This window comes from Caretta caretta, chromosome 6 (genome assembly GCF_965140235.1).
Source record: "Caretta caretta isolate rCarCar2 chromosome 6, rCarCar1.hap1, whole genome shotgun sequence".
NCBI lineage: Eukaryota > Metazoa > Chordata > Testudines > Cheloniidae > Caretta > Caretta caretta.
In genome coordinates, this window is record NC_134211.1 from 102,853,391 (window position 1) to 102,871,264 (window position 17,874).

At 42.7% G+C, this 17,874-nt stretch overlaps 1 protein-coding gene across 7 annotated transcripts in view; it reads left to right on the top strand.

Annotated features, from left to right (window-relative positions):
- Positions 1-17,874, top strand: part of UNC79 (unc-79 subunit of NALCN channel complex) — a 149,815-nt gene that overhangs the window by 105,271 nt on the left and 26,670 nt on the right. For all 7 annotated transcript variants that reach the window (XM_048854188.2, XM_048854187.2, XM_048854189.2 and 4 more), the window contains 5 exons: positions 73-158; positions 1,130-1,303; positions 2,626-2,694; positions 3,274-3,384; positions 12,081-12,185. In XM_048854188.2, coding sequence (XP_048710145.1) covers positions 73-158; positions 1,130-1,303; positions 2,626-2,694; positions 3,274-3,384; positions 12,081-12,185 — 545 coding nt within the window. The remainder of the gene's footprint in view (positions 1-72; positions 159-1,129; positions 1,304-2,625; positions 2,695-3,273; positions 3,385-12,080; positions 12,186-17,874) is intronic.

Sequence of the window (17,874 nt, forward strand, 5' to 3'; positions counted from 1 at the left end):
GAGTGATGGTGACAGAAATGCAATCATCTCAATAACCAACACTTATAAAAAAGATGTGGTTCTGATTTCCAGATGGAAGTTTTTTACGGACCCTGGCTACATCTCTTATGGACTTCAGTGAGCTGAGCTCCGTAGCTGCACTGAGCCAACTATTAGAGGTATGTCCACAATAAGGCTGACTGTATTAGGTACTACCAAGTATATCTTTCCGTCCTCCTCTAACATTCTAAGAGCATGATCCTACACCATTAAAGGCAATGAGAATTTTTGCATTGACTTACATGGAAGCAGAATCAAGCCATAATATCTTCCACCATTTTCAGTCAGAGTTTTGCTCTCACTTCTCCTGACAGCTATTGGGTCCTCCCTTCTCCTTGTTGCTGCAGGCCATTCCTTTCCCCTGCACTGTTTCCATTTCTGTGCATGGTTCTTGTCATAGTTCTGTTGCTGCATGTAAAACCATTTCTCCTCTGTATCTAATGGCAATTCCCTCTCTGCAATCCTCCTCTGTGGAATCCCTTGAGGTTATAGTCTCGTCCCTCTGCTTGTTCCATTCTACTTCTCCTCCTAACTTGTCTCTACCTCAAGTCTCACTTCTACACTGATAGGGTATATATCTTTCAGCACTACCAGGAACATGGGGATTGCTTCTTTTCCTTCCAGTAGTAGCCCTATAAGCAAAGCTTTTGACAATACTTTAGCAGTGCTTACATCTTTTCAGGCCACCCACTAGAAACTAAAACAATTGCAGTCTAATCAACAGTTGCACAAGTCTGGCATTCTTTCCAATATAGGAAAATGATAGGTATGTACAAGAGAATTCGTCACACGTGGTCTGCTGGGCCAGAGACGTGCTGGTGGCTGGTTCTTAATGGATGTGTCTTTCATATTCCGCAAATATATGCTGCTCTAATCTTTTCCTTACCACTATCCCTGTTGATGATCTGCCTCATACTTTATCAGTGGTAGATGCTATATAGAAGCAATGTACTTTAAATTATTTGTGGGAGAAGACAGAAATTGCATTATTATTCTGACCTTGGCTATTGTAAGTATGTTTTAAAATATTGTTTAGATGGTCATTTTTGGATGTTTAATTTGTTTTAAAATTCTGCATTTTGTTTTCTAGGGTTTAAACAACAAAAAGAACTTGCCAGCAGGGGGCGCAATGCTACGTTGTTTGGAAAACATTGCTACATTTATGGAAGCTTTGCCAATGGATTCTCCTAGTAACCTCTGGACCACTATTAGTAACCAGTTTCAGACTTTCTTTACCAAACTGCCTTGTGTTTTGCCACTTAAGGTATGATGCATGTAATGCAGTTTTTTATTTATAAGGGTAATATGTAACTGATCAACCAAAACATCTGACACAAGGATTGTGCTACTATTGGCTAAGGCATGTGCAAACTGTTTGAAAGTTGTATACAAACAGAGCATAGTTTGTAATATTTTGTTGTAAATTACCTGACATTTCCAGTAGATCAGGTTGCACTAGAGTGCCTGATCCGTCCCTCTGTCTATACCCTCCATCTAGTAGCCACCATAACTATGGCCGGGGTGGGAATATTTTTCTCCTCCTCACCTTCCAGGTCCTCTCTTTGTCAGATTAGGACAATAAATTAGTGATAATCAACATTCTTGGCAATAAAAAGTTCATTCACTGTTACCTCCTTTAGAAGAATTAAATACCATAGGAAGAAAAGCTACCTCTAAATAAGTTCTTAAAATTAATGAATACATAATAGCCAGTCAGGTAGATAAGCCTTCAGCCATCAGAAATTGAACACATCCTGCTTGACTGACTAGGTTATAATCCCATCAGAGGAACCTAATCAGGATATAGTTGTGGAGACCGAGTTCAGCGGCTCTGGGATCTGAGCTGTGAACATTCATGGCGCCTGCACTTTTCCAGTAAACAAAGTTCCAAAGGCCTCATTGAAAGTCATCTGAAGTCAGTGCAACTCTCTCCACTGACTTCCATCGGTTTTGGATCAGCGTTTAAGGGCCAGATTTCGATACATTTACTTATACTGAAAAACAAGTTGCTCCCCGAGCGGTCCCATTGAAAAACACCACTCTGGCAGTAAGACACCATTCAATACATCTTCTGTTGTTGTAGCCATGTTGGTTCCAAGATATTAGAGAAACAGGGTGGGTGAGGTAATATCTTGTATTGGATCAATTTCTGTTGGTAAGAGAGGCAAGCTTTCGAGCTACACAGAGCGGAGAGAGACACTGGGGCCCAGAGCAGCTACAGAAACATAGGACACTGGACTCCTGTTAATCCCTCAGGAACATGTTCCCATACTAATCAAATTCTGTTGGATTAGAAAACTTGGAGATTTTCTGTTCTACAGAGGGTAACGTCAGCGTCCTTGACAGAGCAATTTGGAGTGAACACGGCAAGCCAAGCCTTACTGAGATTTCCTCCTCCCAATCCTCCTCTTGTAGGCTTTATTGCTGGAGGGGACAATACAGCCCATGATATTTAAATTGGCAGCATCCCATTAAAGATAATTTAGAAGTGATGGTTTTTTGACTTCACTTATTGTATGTTTACAACAGTCACCATTACAAACAAGAGGTGTGCAGATGAAGACATTAACTTTTTTCTTTCCACAGTGTTCTTTAGATTCCAGTTTAAGAATAATGATTTGCCTGTTGAAGATACCTACCACTAGTGCCACCCGGGTAAGTTCCAGAAATACACAACTCTTCTCTAACAGAGTTATCCATCCTTCACTGTACTACAAATTTGTTCCTTATCCCCTAGCTAGAGAAGTATTATATGTGAGCATGAAAATTTGCAGTCTACTATTCTATAATGAATGCCAGAAGCTTCAGAATCTAGGTCACATGAAAGTGTGTGCGCGAATGTATAGCTTCCGAAAGGTTTGATGTTTTTCTAAAACAACTGTAATGATAAACTTCCCCAGAGTCTGATCCTGCAGTCCACTCACTAGTGCAACTCCTGTTGAAGTCAATAGGAGTTTATTTTTTGTAAGCACTACCAGTAAGCACTGGTATCAAGTAAGCACTGGATTAAAGGTGAAACTCTGTTTTCTATTCCTTTGCTTCTAATTTGTTTTGTAAACATGAAGACATATGTCAGAACAGCCTTTTTTCTGAAATGGGGTAAACCACAGCAACACATCCTCAGAGTTAAAAATAAAGGTTCTGTTCCATTAAAGCTTTTCAGAACTTGAATGTTATTTATTTTGCTGAATGATTCAGTTATTGATTTCCCTAAAATCAAATATTTCACTGCAGAGTCTTCTTGAGCCATTTTCAAAATTACTAAGCTTTGTCATTCAGAATGATGTCTTCACTCTGGCCTACCTGGTGGAACTGTGCGGCTTATGCTACCGAGCCTTCACTAAGGTAATAATGAGCTGATGTTTTTCCTTAGGGACAACTGAAAACAGGGAAGAAAAATTATTAGTTCCCTAAGTGGGAAATGCATAGGTAAAAGCTGAAATCAATGTTAAGTCTCAGTCATGTCAGTAGTTTTAATATAGCTTGACTAATCAGTAGTTAGGTTGATGCAGTGCCTATCAATAATATTGACTTTCATATTTCTGGTACAGGCACAAATAAAGGGAACTTGCTGTAGAGGTTGTGAGGACAGGATCACAAAAATACACCTTTTATGCCTGTGAAAATTTACTCCAGTATAGTTCATGTCTGGGATTTGGCATGATTTAAAAATGTGTGAGAAAATGTAAATCCTGTCAAACATCCCCGAGTATATGTGTTCAACCACACATCACTGGCAGTCAAAAAAATCAAAATATTTTGCAAATGTCCTATGGCTGGTAGCATGTCTTGACAGGAAAGTTCATAGGGAAGCAGTGTGGACTTATAGAACAGAGGACTGGGAGTCAAGAGACCTGGGGTGCATTCCCAACTCTACCCCTGTTTGACCTTGTATGAATCACTCAACCTTTCTGTGTTTCAGTTACTACACATGTAAAAAGGAGATGATAGGTGCCCACCTTTGAAAACTCTTTGAGATACTTGGATGAAAGTCACTCTATATTGTGACAAAGTTCCTCCTCTACCTTGGTGGGTCTTGCGCTTATTGGCAGATTTGCTCACCTTGGAGCTTCACGACAGCCCTCAGTTTGGCCGTTTTCATGAACCCACAGTCCAGGTCAACTCCTCCTGTGTCTGACCAGGAGTTGGGAGGTTTGGGGGGAACCCGGCCCCACCTCTACTCCGGGTTCCAGCCCAGGGCCCTGTGGAATGCAGCTGTCTAGAGTGCCTCCTGGAACAGCTGTGTGACAGCTACAACTCCCTGGGCTACTTCCCCATGGCCTCCTCCCAACACCTTCTTTGTCCTCACCATAGGACCTTCCTCCTGGTATCTGATAATGCTTGTACTCCTCAGTCCTCCAACAGTATGTGTTCTCACTCTCAGCTCCTAGCGCCTCTTGCTCCCAGCTCCTTACACACGCACCACAAACTGAAGTGAGCTCCTTTTTAAACCCAGGTGCCCTGATTAGCGTGCCTTAATTGATTCTAGCAGCTTCTTGATTGGCTGCAGGTGTTCTAATCAGCCTGTCTGTCTTAATTGTCTCCAGAAGGTTCCTGATTGTTCTGGAACTTTCCCTGTTACCTTACCCAGGGAAAAGGGACCTACTTAACCTGGGGCTAATATATCTGCCTTCTATCGCTCTCCTGTAGCCATCTGGCCCGACCCTATCACAATATGTACAAATAATAATAATGAATAATTAGCCAAATGCATTTTTATATCAGTTATTGACAAGAGGATATACAATACACAAACAGTAGAAAACAGACAAAACTTTTAGCAGAGTTCCATAAAGTCCATCAACTCAGTTGTTAAAGCAATAAACACAAGCCTTATCCAGCCTTAAAGTAGACAATTTCCCAACTTAGTCATTATTATCAGAACAATAATTAATACCAGGGAAATAATTTCTTTCATAAGTAACTACACGCTTTACCAATTCAATATTACACACGTACACCAGGGATCACATTACCCTTCACCAGAATATAGCTACCTGTTAAAAGGGGATGCGGCATCCATAATAAAGGTAACATCAATAACAGCAACAGTTTAATGACAAGAAAATTAAGAAAATCATTTTATCAGCTGAAATGATGGGGGAACTTCAGATAGATGGAATTTGTCAGACACCCAGATGAACTCTTGCAAAAAGTTGCTATCTCTAGCGACAGCAAGTGGACAGTACCTTGGTTTTATGTGTCATGTAAAAGATAGATTTTACGAAGGAAGAGATCCTATATCTGGGAGGTCCTGTCCAGCGTTTAGAAATAATTACTCCAACGGCATAAAGGACAGAAGGATGGGTCATGTGGAGTAGAGTCAGGAATGTGGAATTGGCTCCCAGCTCTGCCATAGACTTCCTTAGTCAAGTCCCTTAAAATCTCTGTGCCTCGCTGTGACGGGGTGCAACTTACCACTGTGGCGCCTCCTGCTGGCTGTCATGGGGATTAGCTCTTCTGGTGGTGTCTGGCTGCCGTCATGTCTGCTTCAGGACCCACGTCTCTCCCAGAGCCGCGACATCCCCTTCATTACACAGCCATCTGGCTGTGCCACACTTTGTGCTCCCCCTTCTGCAGGGGAATGTATTGCAGTCTGATGGTCCAGCCACTTCCTCAGCGGCGAGTGGAGGAGAAGGGGGGACCTGGGCCCACCCACTACTCTGGGTCTCGGCCCAGGGACCCCATAGATGGCAACCATGCTCTGCATCCCCTTCATCCTCTCAGCCTACTTCCTTGGGCCACTTCCCCACAGCCCCAGCACCATCTCCGCCCTTATCTCAGGGCCTCAGCATGCCAGCAGTCAGCTGGGAGCTGGCTCTCACTCCCCTGGTCCTGCCCAGCACTGCTCTGTCCAAGGTGCTAGCTTTTCTCCTCCTGCAAGGCAGGAGCCTCAATCTCTAGGGAGCAACTGAACCTGCCCTTCCCAGAAGCTATTCTTATATGGACATCTCCTATTGGCTGCCTTTCACACAGCCGCCCTAGGGCTTCTTTAACTCTTTATAGGCCAGTATGGGGCGGACGCCCCATCACACTCGCTTTTTTCCAGTCTTTACAATGGAGACCATGATCCTTCCCTACCAGACAGAGGTGTTACGAGGCTGAATTCGGATACTATAATGTATAGATAGCATAAATTCCTACCATGTCTTAAAATGAGAAACTATCTGAAAATCTTTGTCCCAAAATAATACTTGGCACTCTCAATATAACACACCTGAATCATTTTGTGTTTGGGCTGTGATAAAAGAATTCATCCAGAGCTACCAGAGCAAATCTTGGAGTGTATGAAATATCCAGTTCTCCTCACATACACACTATCGCTACCTCATTTCAATAAAGTTCTCTTTCTGGTGTGGATCTTGGTTAGCATTTTTCCCCTTATGTTTGCCAGTCACATATTCTAAGAATATATTGACTTATTTCATTACAAACAGGAAGCTTGGATTATATCTCTTGGTGAAAATTCCTGCTTGAATTTGTTAATGCGAACTGGTGACCCAGAATGGGATCATTAGCAAATGTTTTTTCTGCAATTTATACCCAGAAAATGCTTCATTTAGTAGAACTTCACACTACATTATCCTTGTTATTGCTGAATCTTTACCATACATTTTCATTAGAATTAGCGAATTTATGACTGCAATTAGGAGAAACTTACCAGTTCAGCTCTCTGTGTTTCTTATCCTGGAAATCCCTGTATCTAAAGGACTGATTTCTCTGACAGAATACCACACAGGACTGCATGCTGGACAGAATACAATTTGTGAACCCTTGAACTACTCAGATTCACTTGTCCATGACACAACTTAGTTTTGTCTGCTAGAACCAACCATAGCAACAATAGCACACTCAATCTATGTGTATGCTACGGGGTATGTAGTAGTGTTGTAGCTGTGTTGGTTTTAGTATATTAGAGAGAGAAGGTGGATGAGGCCATATCTTTTATTGGATCAACTTCTGTTGGTGAGATAGACAAGCTTTCGAACTACACAAAGCTCTTCTTCAGGTCTGTGAAAGGTACTCCGAGCATAAAAGCTTTTATCTCAAATGAACTCACATAGGAAAATGATAAAAGACAAAAACAACCTGTCACCTGTGGGTGAACACTTTTCATGAAATGATTGCTCTGTATCTGACCAATCAGTCCTCATTCTCAAAGGAAACCTGCACAACACTTAAAAGATGAGCCTGGGAGCTTAAATTCATAACTCTGCTAGACACTTAAAATCATGGACTGAACAGAGACACTGAATTTATGGTTTATTACAACAATCTGTAACCCACTAACTCTGCCCTTTTTTTTCCTATGACTGCAACGTTGTTAGTGAGCCACCCTACCTTGAATGGTCACTTAGAACACGTGCTAACTACCTATGCTAAAAAAATCTCTTCCACCTTTTATTTAGCTGTGACACTCAGAGTACCTTTCCTAGACCTGAAGAAGAGATTTTTGTAGCTGAAGAGCTTGTCTTTCCCACCAACAGAAGTTGGTCCAATAAAATATATTACTTCACTTACCTTGTCTCTCTTATGCCATGGGCTGGTATTTATCCCTTTCCAAGGAGCAATGCATTCCCCCACAGCACACATTTTAGAGGTCAAAGTTGTAGAGTTGGTCAACATTTTTTATCCAACATTTTCCTAATCCTCTGTGGGAGAAATATCTCAGTTTCTCTTGTCGTTAAGTTTCCTGGGACTCACATCAGTCTCATATTTCCTTATCTGAGTTTATTTTCTACGTCACCGGTCTGATTTGTCAATGCCAATGGTACTCTCATGCAAATAGCTTTGCCTCTGAGGATTGTAATCTCAATATCTTCAATTTCCCTCTGTCTCTTCAAGTCTTAAGTGGATGTTTTGTGGATTTCTTATCTCTTGCAGCCACTCAAGTTTGAACCCCAACTTAGCCTTTTACGAACAGTTATAGAACTCATATTAAATAAATGTGGCATTGAATTGTACATGACATCATCTTGCTATTGAAACTTTATGAGCAAATTATAATGTGCCAGATCCTCAAATGTGGTAATTTAGTATAACTCCATTGAAGTAACAGAAAAATCAAGTTTGTTTTCCTGGCTTGTTTTGTGGGTTATGGACTATTCTATTAAGGAACTGAATAAATTCTGGGGACTTTTTTTTTGTTTTTGAGTGAGGGTCATTAGAATTAGTGATAAGATAAACCTCAAAAGTTTCCACACCTATGACTCTCCAAGGTCACTGTGTCCACACATACTGCTGGTAGGGTTTATATAAGGCTTGCTAAGCAGCCTTTCCTTATATAGGCCCACTGCATTTTGTTGAGGGAGTGAGCTTTGATAGAACAAAGTTGAACAAAGCTGCATTCCAATCTCTTTTATACCAGTTTTACACTTATGTAACTGCATAGGGCCTTATTCAGTTTTACACTACAGCCCCTTCACACCACTCTGGCAGTGTAAAGGGGGCTTATGTGGGTGTCAATTACATTTATTTGTGTAATGTATACCAACAGAGTGGTGTAAAGGACCTTAGTGAGAAAGGGAATCTGGCCCATGGACTTCAGTGGAGTGACTCCTGATGTACAATGGAGTAAATGAGAGCAGAATCAGGCCCATTCAGTTTTTAATTCAGATATCTAAGAACTGTAGCTCTTTATCTAGAGTATCAGTAAATCAGTCCGCAGACATTTATTTGCACTGCTGTGCTCTCTTTGTAATAATGGGTATGAGCAGAGGAGTTTATTTCAGAAATATAACTTCAACTGATGGAAGTTCTCCAGAGTTTATTGGCCTTGTTTGTGTACCCATGCCTGCTTGGTGAGCTGTTCTGTCCTCCTCCAGTGCAGGGGCGGCTCTACCAGTTTTGCTGCCCCAAGCAGTCTCCACCGAATTGCTACTGCCGCAATACCCCTGGAGCTGCCACCGAGTTGCCGCCACGCTGGGAAGAGCGGCGGAGCTGCCGCCGAGTTGCCGCCGTGGGACATGAACTGCCGCCCCATTTTGTATGCTTCCCCAAGCACCTGCTTGGAAAGCTGGTGCCTAGAGCCAGCCCTGCTCTAGTGGTACCTAGCCCATCTAAAGATCTAGGAGTCTGCTACAGTCTCGGCTAAGAGCCATGTGGCTTTTGGCTCCTGTAATAGAGGCTCATGCACTAAGCGTCGGAGGTCCCAGGTTCAATCCCGATGACCGAGGTCTGTTGGCGTTACATTTGCACATCATCCGCAGATCTCAAAGTGCTTTACAAACATGGAGGACTAGAGCACAAGATAAAAATCTGCACTGAGTAAAGAGTAGTGCTTTGTTATATTGTCCTTAGAATAGTTTGGGAGGGAGATTGTGATCCACAGAAACTGTGGTTCCCCCACTGCTCTGGGGAGGGAGTAAACTGTACCAGGTCTATATCCAGAGCAGCATACGCTGCCTGAAGCGCTCTGAGAAGCAAGATGGGTGAGGTAATATCTTTTATTGGACCGACTTTTGTTGGTGAAAGAGAGACGCTTTCGAGCCACACGAAGCTCTTCGTCAGGTCTGGGAAAGGTACTCAGGGTGTCACAGCTAAATATCAGATTGAACAGGTAGTTTAGCATAAGTAGTTAGCACATATTCTGAGGGACCATTCAAGGTGAAGTGGCCTGTAAATAACCCTGCAGTCATAGGACAAAAAGGAGGGTTAGTGGGCTACAGATTGTTGTAATAAGCCGTAAATCCATTGTCTCTATTCAGTCCATGATTTTTAGTGTCTAGCAAAGTGCTCTTTGTCTGGCTATTTATTGTAGGGTTTTATGCTGCTGCTCATTACTTGTAGTATCTGAATGCCTAGCATATAAAATCACTAGCAAATCCCCTAGTCCAGTTTATGGAGTCTCTTGTTCTGCTCCCTTTTCAGGGTAAAAACTCTGCTTGGGGTATTTTTCATTTGTTGATGATAGTTGATTTGTTTGCTACAGTTTTTCTTTCCTTTCCTTTTCTCTTTAAATTATCATTAGCGGTAATGGTTTGGGGATGGGGCCACTTTTGCGTAGACTAAGGTAACAATGCATAGAGCTGGTCAGAACATTTTCAGTGAAATTTCATATGATCAAAATATGCTGTTTTGTCAAAGCCAAAATGTTTTGGCTTCAACAAGTTACTTTTTTGGGGTTAAGAGAAAAGGGCTGTTGTGCTCTGTAGCCTGGTGGTTAAGGCACTGGTGTGGGAAGCTTCCTGAATCAGAGTGCTCTGGGATGATAAACTCTCCTTTGACTCAGGTAGAGCAGGGAGTTGAACTTGGGTCTCCTGTATCCCAGGCTAGTGTCCTACCCACTAGGACAGACAAACACCTCAGACGTTTTGACACCGCTTCCCAAATAAAAAACGTACATTTCGGTACAATGCCATTGTTCACTAAAACGTTCAAAAGGTTTTGGATTTGTTACAGTAAGTAATGAAAACAGCTTTCGAAACCTTGACAGTTGCTGTGCAATGGAATTGTCATCCACTGACCAGCTCTACTGTTGTGAGTATCATTCTTGCTATAACGGAAAGGCTTGTTCGAAGAGGAAGAGCTATGCAGCCTTCAGTGTTGTGGGGGCGGAGCCAAGACTCTTCCCAGTCCCCAGCTCATTCAGCCGATTTCCCTCTCAGTTGCACTTACTACCTTGCATGGCTGCTGGTTAATGAAACCTCACAAGACTTTTGTGTGGTAGAGGCAAGTATTAATTATACCCATTTACAGATGCCATAAAGAGCAAAAAGCCCTGACGCAGTGAACACTGATGCACATGCTAAATTTTACTAACATGAGCAGTCCAATGGACTTCAATGGGGTTACTCTTGTACATAAATTAATCATTTGTGTAAGGGCTAGTCTACACTACCCTGCTATATCGGCACAACTGCGTCAATGCAGCTGTGCCACTGAAGCACGTCTGAAGTGCGCTGTGCTGATGGGAGAGCGCTCTGAAGTCGATGTAATTAGTCCACCTCAATGAGGGGAAGCAAAGTCGGTGGGAGAGCGTCTCCTGCTGACAAAGTGCTGGTGTGGACAGCACTTAGGTCGATATAACTTGCGTTGTTCAGAGGGAGTGGCTTTTTCACACCCCTGCATGATATAAATTACATTGACTTAATCGGTAGTGTAGACAAGCCCTAAATGTTTGCAGGATCAAGGATTCAGTGGTGGAACTAGGAAAAGGACTCCCTCATTCAAATTGCACAGTAGTGATCAAAATCCCTTGAGCTGCTAGCTTCAATAACAATTTACAGATTGGTTCCACATATCCTATCTCCTAAGGTCAGAAAATATCAGATTGAGATTTGTAACATCTTCAGCTAATCTCATCATCTGTCCCATCTCCAAAATTTGTGTTCTTGGCCGACAGATTCTAATCTCCATCTCCTAATCTTCCCTCATGCTTTAAAATGTTTTTTTGTTGAATGAGCTGTAACTAAGAGGGATTTATTGTGGAAGTGGAAAAGTACTGCTTGGCTGATGAAGTCTGTATAGATGTCCGAGCTGGTTTAACAGAGACACTCATTTTGTGGGGAAACAACGGAAGAATTCAAGATCAAATTTGGAGCTTTTATGATAGGCTTAATAAAAGACTTATGCTACATGAGTTTAGTGCTAATTTTGTTCTTCTGATTCAGACCTAGCTACTGACCTCCATATTCTTTTGTACTTTATAAGTTAGATCTAACCATGTAGCTTTATATGTGTATAGATATATAATTTAATTTATCTATACTTTACATATAAAATATACAAACACTTAGACAGGTCCTGATGCAAAATCCACTGAAGACAATAGGAGTCTTTCCATTGACTTCTGTGGCCTTGGATCAGGCCCATAGTATTGTACAAATGAATGGTGCATTATTTGAATGCTTTCTGGGAGGGAAGGTCAAAGGTACACACCTGTTTCTTTTCTCTTGACTCATTTTTTAAAATTTCTCAATTAAAAACAAATGGAAAAACAAATTGGGCTATGGGGAGCACTGTGGTGCAGTGTTTGGTATCAGTGCACTTTAGGTGAATTTCTAGACATCTTCACTTATTTTATTTTTTCTTCTGTTTAGGAAAGGGATAAGTTCTACTTGTCCCGCAGCGTCATCTTAGAGCTACTGCAGGCACTGAAGTTAAAGTCACCCTTACCAGATACGAACCTGCTGCTGTTGGTACAGGTACAGTAGATAAGCCTTTAAAACTATTTCGTGCTATCAACATATTGTGAGTGCTCAGACCTCAATTCAGCAAAGCACCGAAGTAGTGATTCAGCCCTTCACCATTCCAAATAAAAGCTAAGTATGTGACGTTAAGCATGTGCTTGTCCGAATCAGGGCCTTCAAAACTAAGGATGACATCTGAAAACATGGATGCCTAAATTTGGACTCCTAAATTCATATTTATGCACCTAAATAAGTGGTCTGATTGTTAAAGATGTTGATGACCCACAGCACTTTTGCTAATGTGCTAGCCTGCACATCCCATCTCAAAGGAGTCTCAGTCTGCATGGTTCATATCATAGCCCCACAGCTAGCCAGGTGATAGACTGTGATTAGCAAGGCATGCTAATGGGCAAAGATTCAATTTGTTCCTGCTTAGAGGAGCCTCAAAGTTGTCTCCACAGCATGTCCGTCTAGGCCATTAAGGATCCTCCCCTAGTTGAAAGAAGAAAAGGAGTACTTGTGGCACCTTAGGGACTAAGGTGCCACAAGTACTCCTTTTCTTTTTGCGAATACAGACTAACACGGCTGCTACTCTGTCCCCTAGTTGAAAGCATTCTTCTAACTTCGTAGTGTAGACCAAGCCTAGGAAACATTTCTCCTCCTCCCTTGCTATTCTGCTGGCTCAAGACAGGATTTAGGCTGGGATTTTCTAAGGGAGTTAGGCACTCAAATATTATTGGAAGTCCATTGGGGTTGGGTGCCTAACTCCCAGAGACTCCTTTGAAAACCCCAACTTTAATCAAAGAACTCTTCATCTATCCTAGCTACCTATGTGACTAAATTAGAGATGAGCCTGCGTTGTGAAATGCAAACCTGGATCCAGACTTCTTTCAGGTTCAAGGGCGTGAGAAAGATCCAGTGTCCTAGTTTGGATCCCACTTTAACGGCAGATGAATTTTAAGGACTCCTGTGGAACCAAACTGAAAAAACATGCCATCCAGCACAGACCCCCTCCTGAGGACCAGCAGTTTTGAACACAACCAGCTGGCAGTAGCTGTCCTCTGCTGTACAATGAGCTGGCCAATGTTTGCATTAGATAGTTTTAAAATGACGGAGTCAGCATTAAAATGACACAAATGGCCAAAAGCAGGATGTTGTGCTCTGTAGATGCCCTCCTTGGGTCATTCACAATGTCCCGCTCATCACAGTGTCTTCCCCCTTTTATCTGGCCAGTGCCACACAGCGCATATATTACCTCTCCTGAGTCTCACTGGTACATTAGTTGTAGAAACTAAGCAGTTGCTTATTGACAGAACAGTAAAACCGACAGCTTAAATTACAGAGTCATTAGAAAAACTCTGAAAACAACTATTATAACATCAGTATTGAAAAAAACGATTTTTTTGTGTGTGTGAGGAAAAGTGATTTTATTCACTTTAACTAAAAATCAGAAATGTGTTTTTTTTTAAGCAGGGACTTCAGGTAGTGTCATCCAAAAACCCAAAGAAATTAAAAAGGAGGAGACTGGATGGCTCAGAGAATTGTTAGTGTTCTTCAAAACACTGGTCCAAATCCAGCCCGGGGTGGTAGTGAACAAAGTTACCACCTGATGGCTGTGCAGTGCTTAGGGCCTGCTCTTGTGAGGCTCCGCTGCAGCGGTCCTGCTGTAAGATCTCCCGGGTAGCCGCTCTGTGCTGATGAGAGAGAGCTCTCCCATCGGCATAATTAAACCATGCCCAGTGAGCAGCGGTGGCTGTGTCTTCAGGAGACGCTCCCCCGCCGATATGGCACTGTCTGTCGGTGAAACTTCTGTTGGTCAGGAGGGTGTTTTTTCATACTTCTGACTGACAAAAGTTTTACCAATTAAAGTGCTTGTGTAGACATAGCCTGACTGCCACTGCATCACAGGCTAAGCAGTTCCAGCTTTTCCACATTGCTGTGTCTATTCACTTCAGTCCTGGGGCTACCTTGACCTGTGACAAGATACTTGTTGAGACTGCTGGAAGGGGTGCCAATTAATGACAGTTTTGGTGGTTTAATGATGTACTGACTTGTCCGCTAGGAACTGGTCAACCTATCTTGTGTAAGGTGTAACCACCTATCCAAGTGCCTGATCCAGGTAGAGTCTGAGTGCTTTCTAAGGGCTGGGAATAGGACCCAGAGCTACTGACTCAATCCCATGCTCCAGCTGCTAAACAAAACTCCCTCTCATCTACTTGTAAATATAGAGCTACAGTTGCTGGTAACCCAGCACTTTCCCCATACACTAAATTCACAGAAACACCCTTGAAAATAATCAGCTAGTAACGTCACATATATTAATAATTATTTTAGATTTATTTCAATATCCTTGAAATGAGATGTCTCATTTCCCCACGTTACCACAGAGAAGCCTGTAGAAAATTCATATCAATTGTATCATGTTAATCAAACCTGTGGCAGAGGTAGCATGAAATGAACACAAGGACAGTTTTATTTGCACAAAGGTTCCTGCAAAACCCCCCCCCCCCCACCTGTTAATGTGTATATACACCTCTCTGCGTGTGATGCATAGAGTACATTGGGATTCACTCCAGATGATCGAGATAACGTGGGGGCTAGGAACACTTTATTTTAATGATAGATCAAGCGTGGGCTGAATAACAAAGGAATTACTGGAATGTATATTCGACACCCACATTAATTCCAGATTACTCACTGCCATCAGCGTTACTGATGACATATATACTAAATGTGATGAGAATAATTTTTTCACACTTTACTAGGAAGGTGATAACACTTTGGGCCTAATTATGCCTGGCTGGGTCACAGGTGTTCTGAGTAGGTTGGAAGAGGTACAGGGAGTCTCTTCTTCCGAACAGCCCCTGCAAGGGACAGCTATAATGTGTTTGCTTGTGCTTTCTGGGAGTATGCTAAATACACACCATGCTGGTTTAATTGACAAGTAGAGCTTAGTTTGAATGATTCCGTACAGCACTTTGTAAAGGGTGTTCTGCCTAGTTCTGCTGTCCAGCTGCTGTGTGCTGCATAGGGATAGACACCACCAACCCGCACTGCAAAACTCCCCTTGGCTTGTGCAGCTCTGCCAGCAACCCTTGCACTCAGGGCAGGGCACCCCTAGTGTGGGGCACTTTTAACTCCTCTGTCACATGGTGTCATCCACTGGAGCACCACCTTGTGGCCAGGGGTGCCTCTGCAACACCCTGCTCCTGTTTTCCCCTTCAGGGCTCCTTAAACAATACACAGTCTTGCTCAATCGCAGCACTTCTTGGGGTCTGATTTTTTTAATTAAATTAACAAAGTTCCCAGAACATTTGAAAATGTTCCCCTCCTCCCTGACATACTGTCCCTTCCTTGGGGACCACTGCAGGAGACTCTCTCTCCCTGCAAAAAGAAAAGGAGTACTTGTGGCACCTTAGAGACTAACAAATTTATTAGAGCATAAGCTTTCAAGAGCTACAGCTCACTTCATTGGATGTATACAGTGGAAAATATAGTGGGGAGATTTTATATACACAGAGAACATGAAACAATGGGTGTTACCATACAGATTGTAACAAGAGTGATCAGGAAAGGTGAGCTATTGCCAGCAGGAGAGTGGTGGGGGGAACCTTTTGTAGTGATAATCAAGGTGGGCCATTTCCAGCAGTTGACAAGAACAGTAGGGGGGAAAATAAACAAGGGGAAATAGTTTTACTTTGTGTAATGACACATCCACTCCCAGTCTTTATTCAAGCCTAAGTTAATTGTATCCAGTTTGCAAATTAATTCCAATTCAGCAGTCTCTCGTTGGAGTCTGTTTTATGTTATTTTTTGTTGAAGAATTGCCACTTTTAGATCTGTAATCAAGTGACCAAAGAGACTGAAGTGTTCTCTGACTGGTTTTTGAATGTTATAATTCTTGACGTCTGATTTGTGTCCATTTAGTCTTTTACGTAGAGACTATCCAGTTTGGCCAATGTACATGGCAGAGGGGCATTGCTGGCACATGATGGCATATATCCCATTGGTAGATGCGCAGGTGAACGAGCCTGTGATAATGTGGCTGATGTGATTAGGCCCTATGATGGTGTCACCTGAATAGATATGTGGATACAGTTGGCAATGGGCTTTGTTGCAAGGATAGGTTCCTGGGTTAGTGCTTTTGTTTGGTGTGCGGTTGCTGGTGAGTATTTGCTTCAGGTTGGGGGGCTGTCTGTAAGTAAGGACTGGCCTGTCTCCCAAGATCTGTGAGAGTGATGGGTCATTTTTCAGGATAGGTTGTAGATCCTTGATGATGAGTTGGAGAGGTTCTGTGGTAGGTAACTTCTGGGTACTCTTCTGGCTCTGTCAATCTGTTTCTTCACTTCAGCAGGTGGGTGTTGTAGTTGTAAGAACGCTTGATACAGATCTTGTAGGTATTTGTCTCTGTCTGAGGGGTTGGAGCAAATGCGGTTGTATCGTAGAGCTTGGCTGTAGACAATGGATCGTGTGGTGTGGTTTGGATGAAAGCTGGAGGCATGTAGGTAAGTATAGCGGTCAGTAGGTTTCCGGTATAGGGTGGTGTTTATGTGACTATCACTTATTAGCACTGTAGTGTCCAGGAAGTGGATCTCTTGTGTGGACTGGTCCAGGCTGAGGTTGATGGTGGGATGGAAATTGTTGAAATCATGGTGGAATTCCTCAAGGGCTTTTTTTCCATGGGTCCAGATGATGAAGATGTCATCACTGTAGTGAAAGTAGAGTAGGGGCATTAGGGGACGAGAGCTGAGGAAGCGTTGTTCTAAGTCAGCCATAAAAATGTTGGCATACTGTGGGGCCATGCGGGTACCCATAGCAGTGCCGCTGATTTGAAGGTATACGTTGTCTCCAAATGTGAAATAGTTATGGGTAAGGACAAAGTCACAAAGTTCAGCCACCAGGTTTGCCATGACATAATCGGGGATACTGTTCCTGGTGGCTTGTAGTCCATCTTTCTGTGGAATGTTGGTGTAGACGGCTTCTGTATCCATAGTGGCTAGGATGGTGTTTTCAGGAAGATCACCGATGGATTGTAGTTTCCTCAAGAAGTCAGTCCTGTCTTGAAGATAGCTGGGAGTGCTGGTAGCGTAGGGCCTGAGGAGGGAGTCTACATAGCCAGACAATCCTGCTGTCAGGGTGCCAATGCATGAGATGATGGGGCGTCCAGGATTTCCAGGTTTATGGATCTTGGGTAGCAGATAGAATACCCCTGGTCGGGGTTCTAGGGCTGTGTCTGTGCGGATTTGTTCTTCCATCCCACCATCAACCTCAGCCTGGACCAGTCCACACAAGAGATCCACTTCCTGGACACTACGGTGCTAAGAAGTGATGGTCACATAAACACCACCCTATACCAGAAACCTACTGACCGCTATTCCTAACTACATGCCTCCAGCTTTCACCCAGACCACACCACACGATCCATCGTCTACAGCCAAGCTCTACGATACAACCGCATTTGCTCCAACCCCTCAGACAGAAACAAACACCTACAAGATCTCTATCAAGCGTTCTTACAACTACAAAACCCTTCTCAGGAGTCACTCAACACCACTAAGGATTGGTCCCTAGTTTCTTCAGAAGCTATTCTGCATTATGTTAAGCAGAGATTTGTTTATCTGAAAAGTCCAATAATTCAGAGAACAAATCTGTACTGCTGTAATTCTCAACTGTCATTCTTAGAAAAGTTGAAGGTTTGACTTTG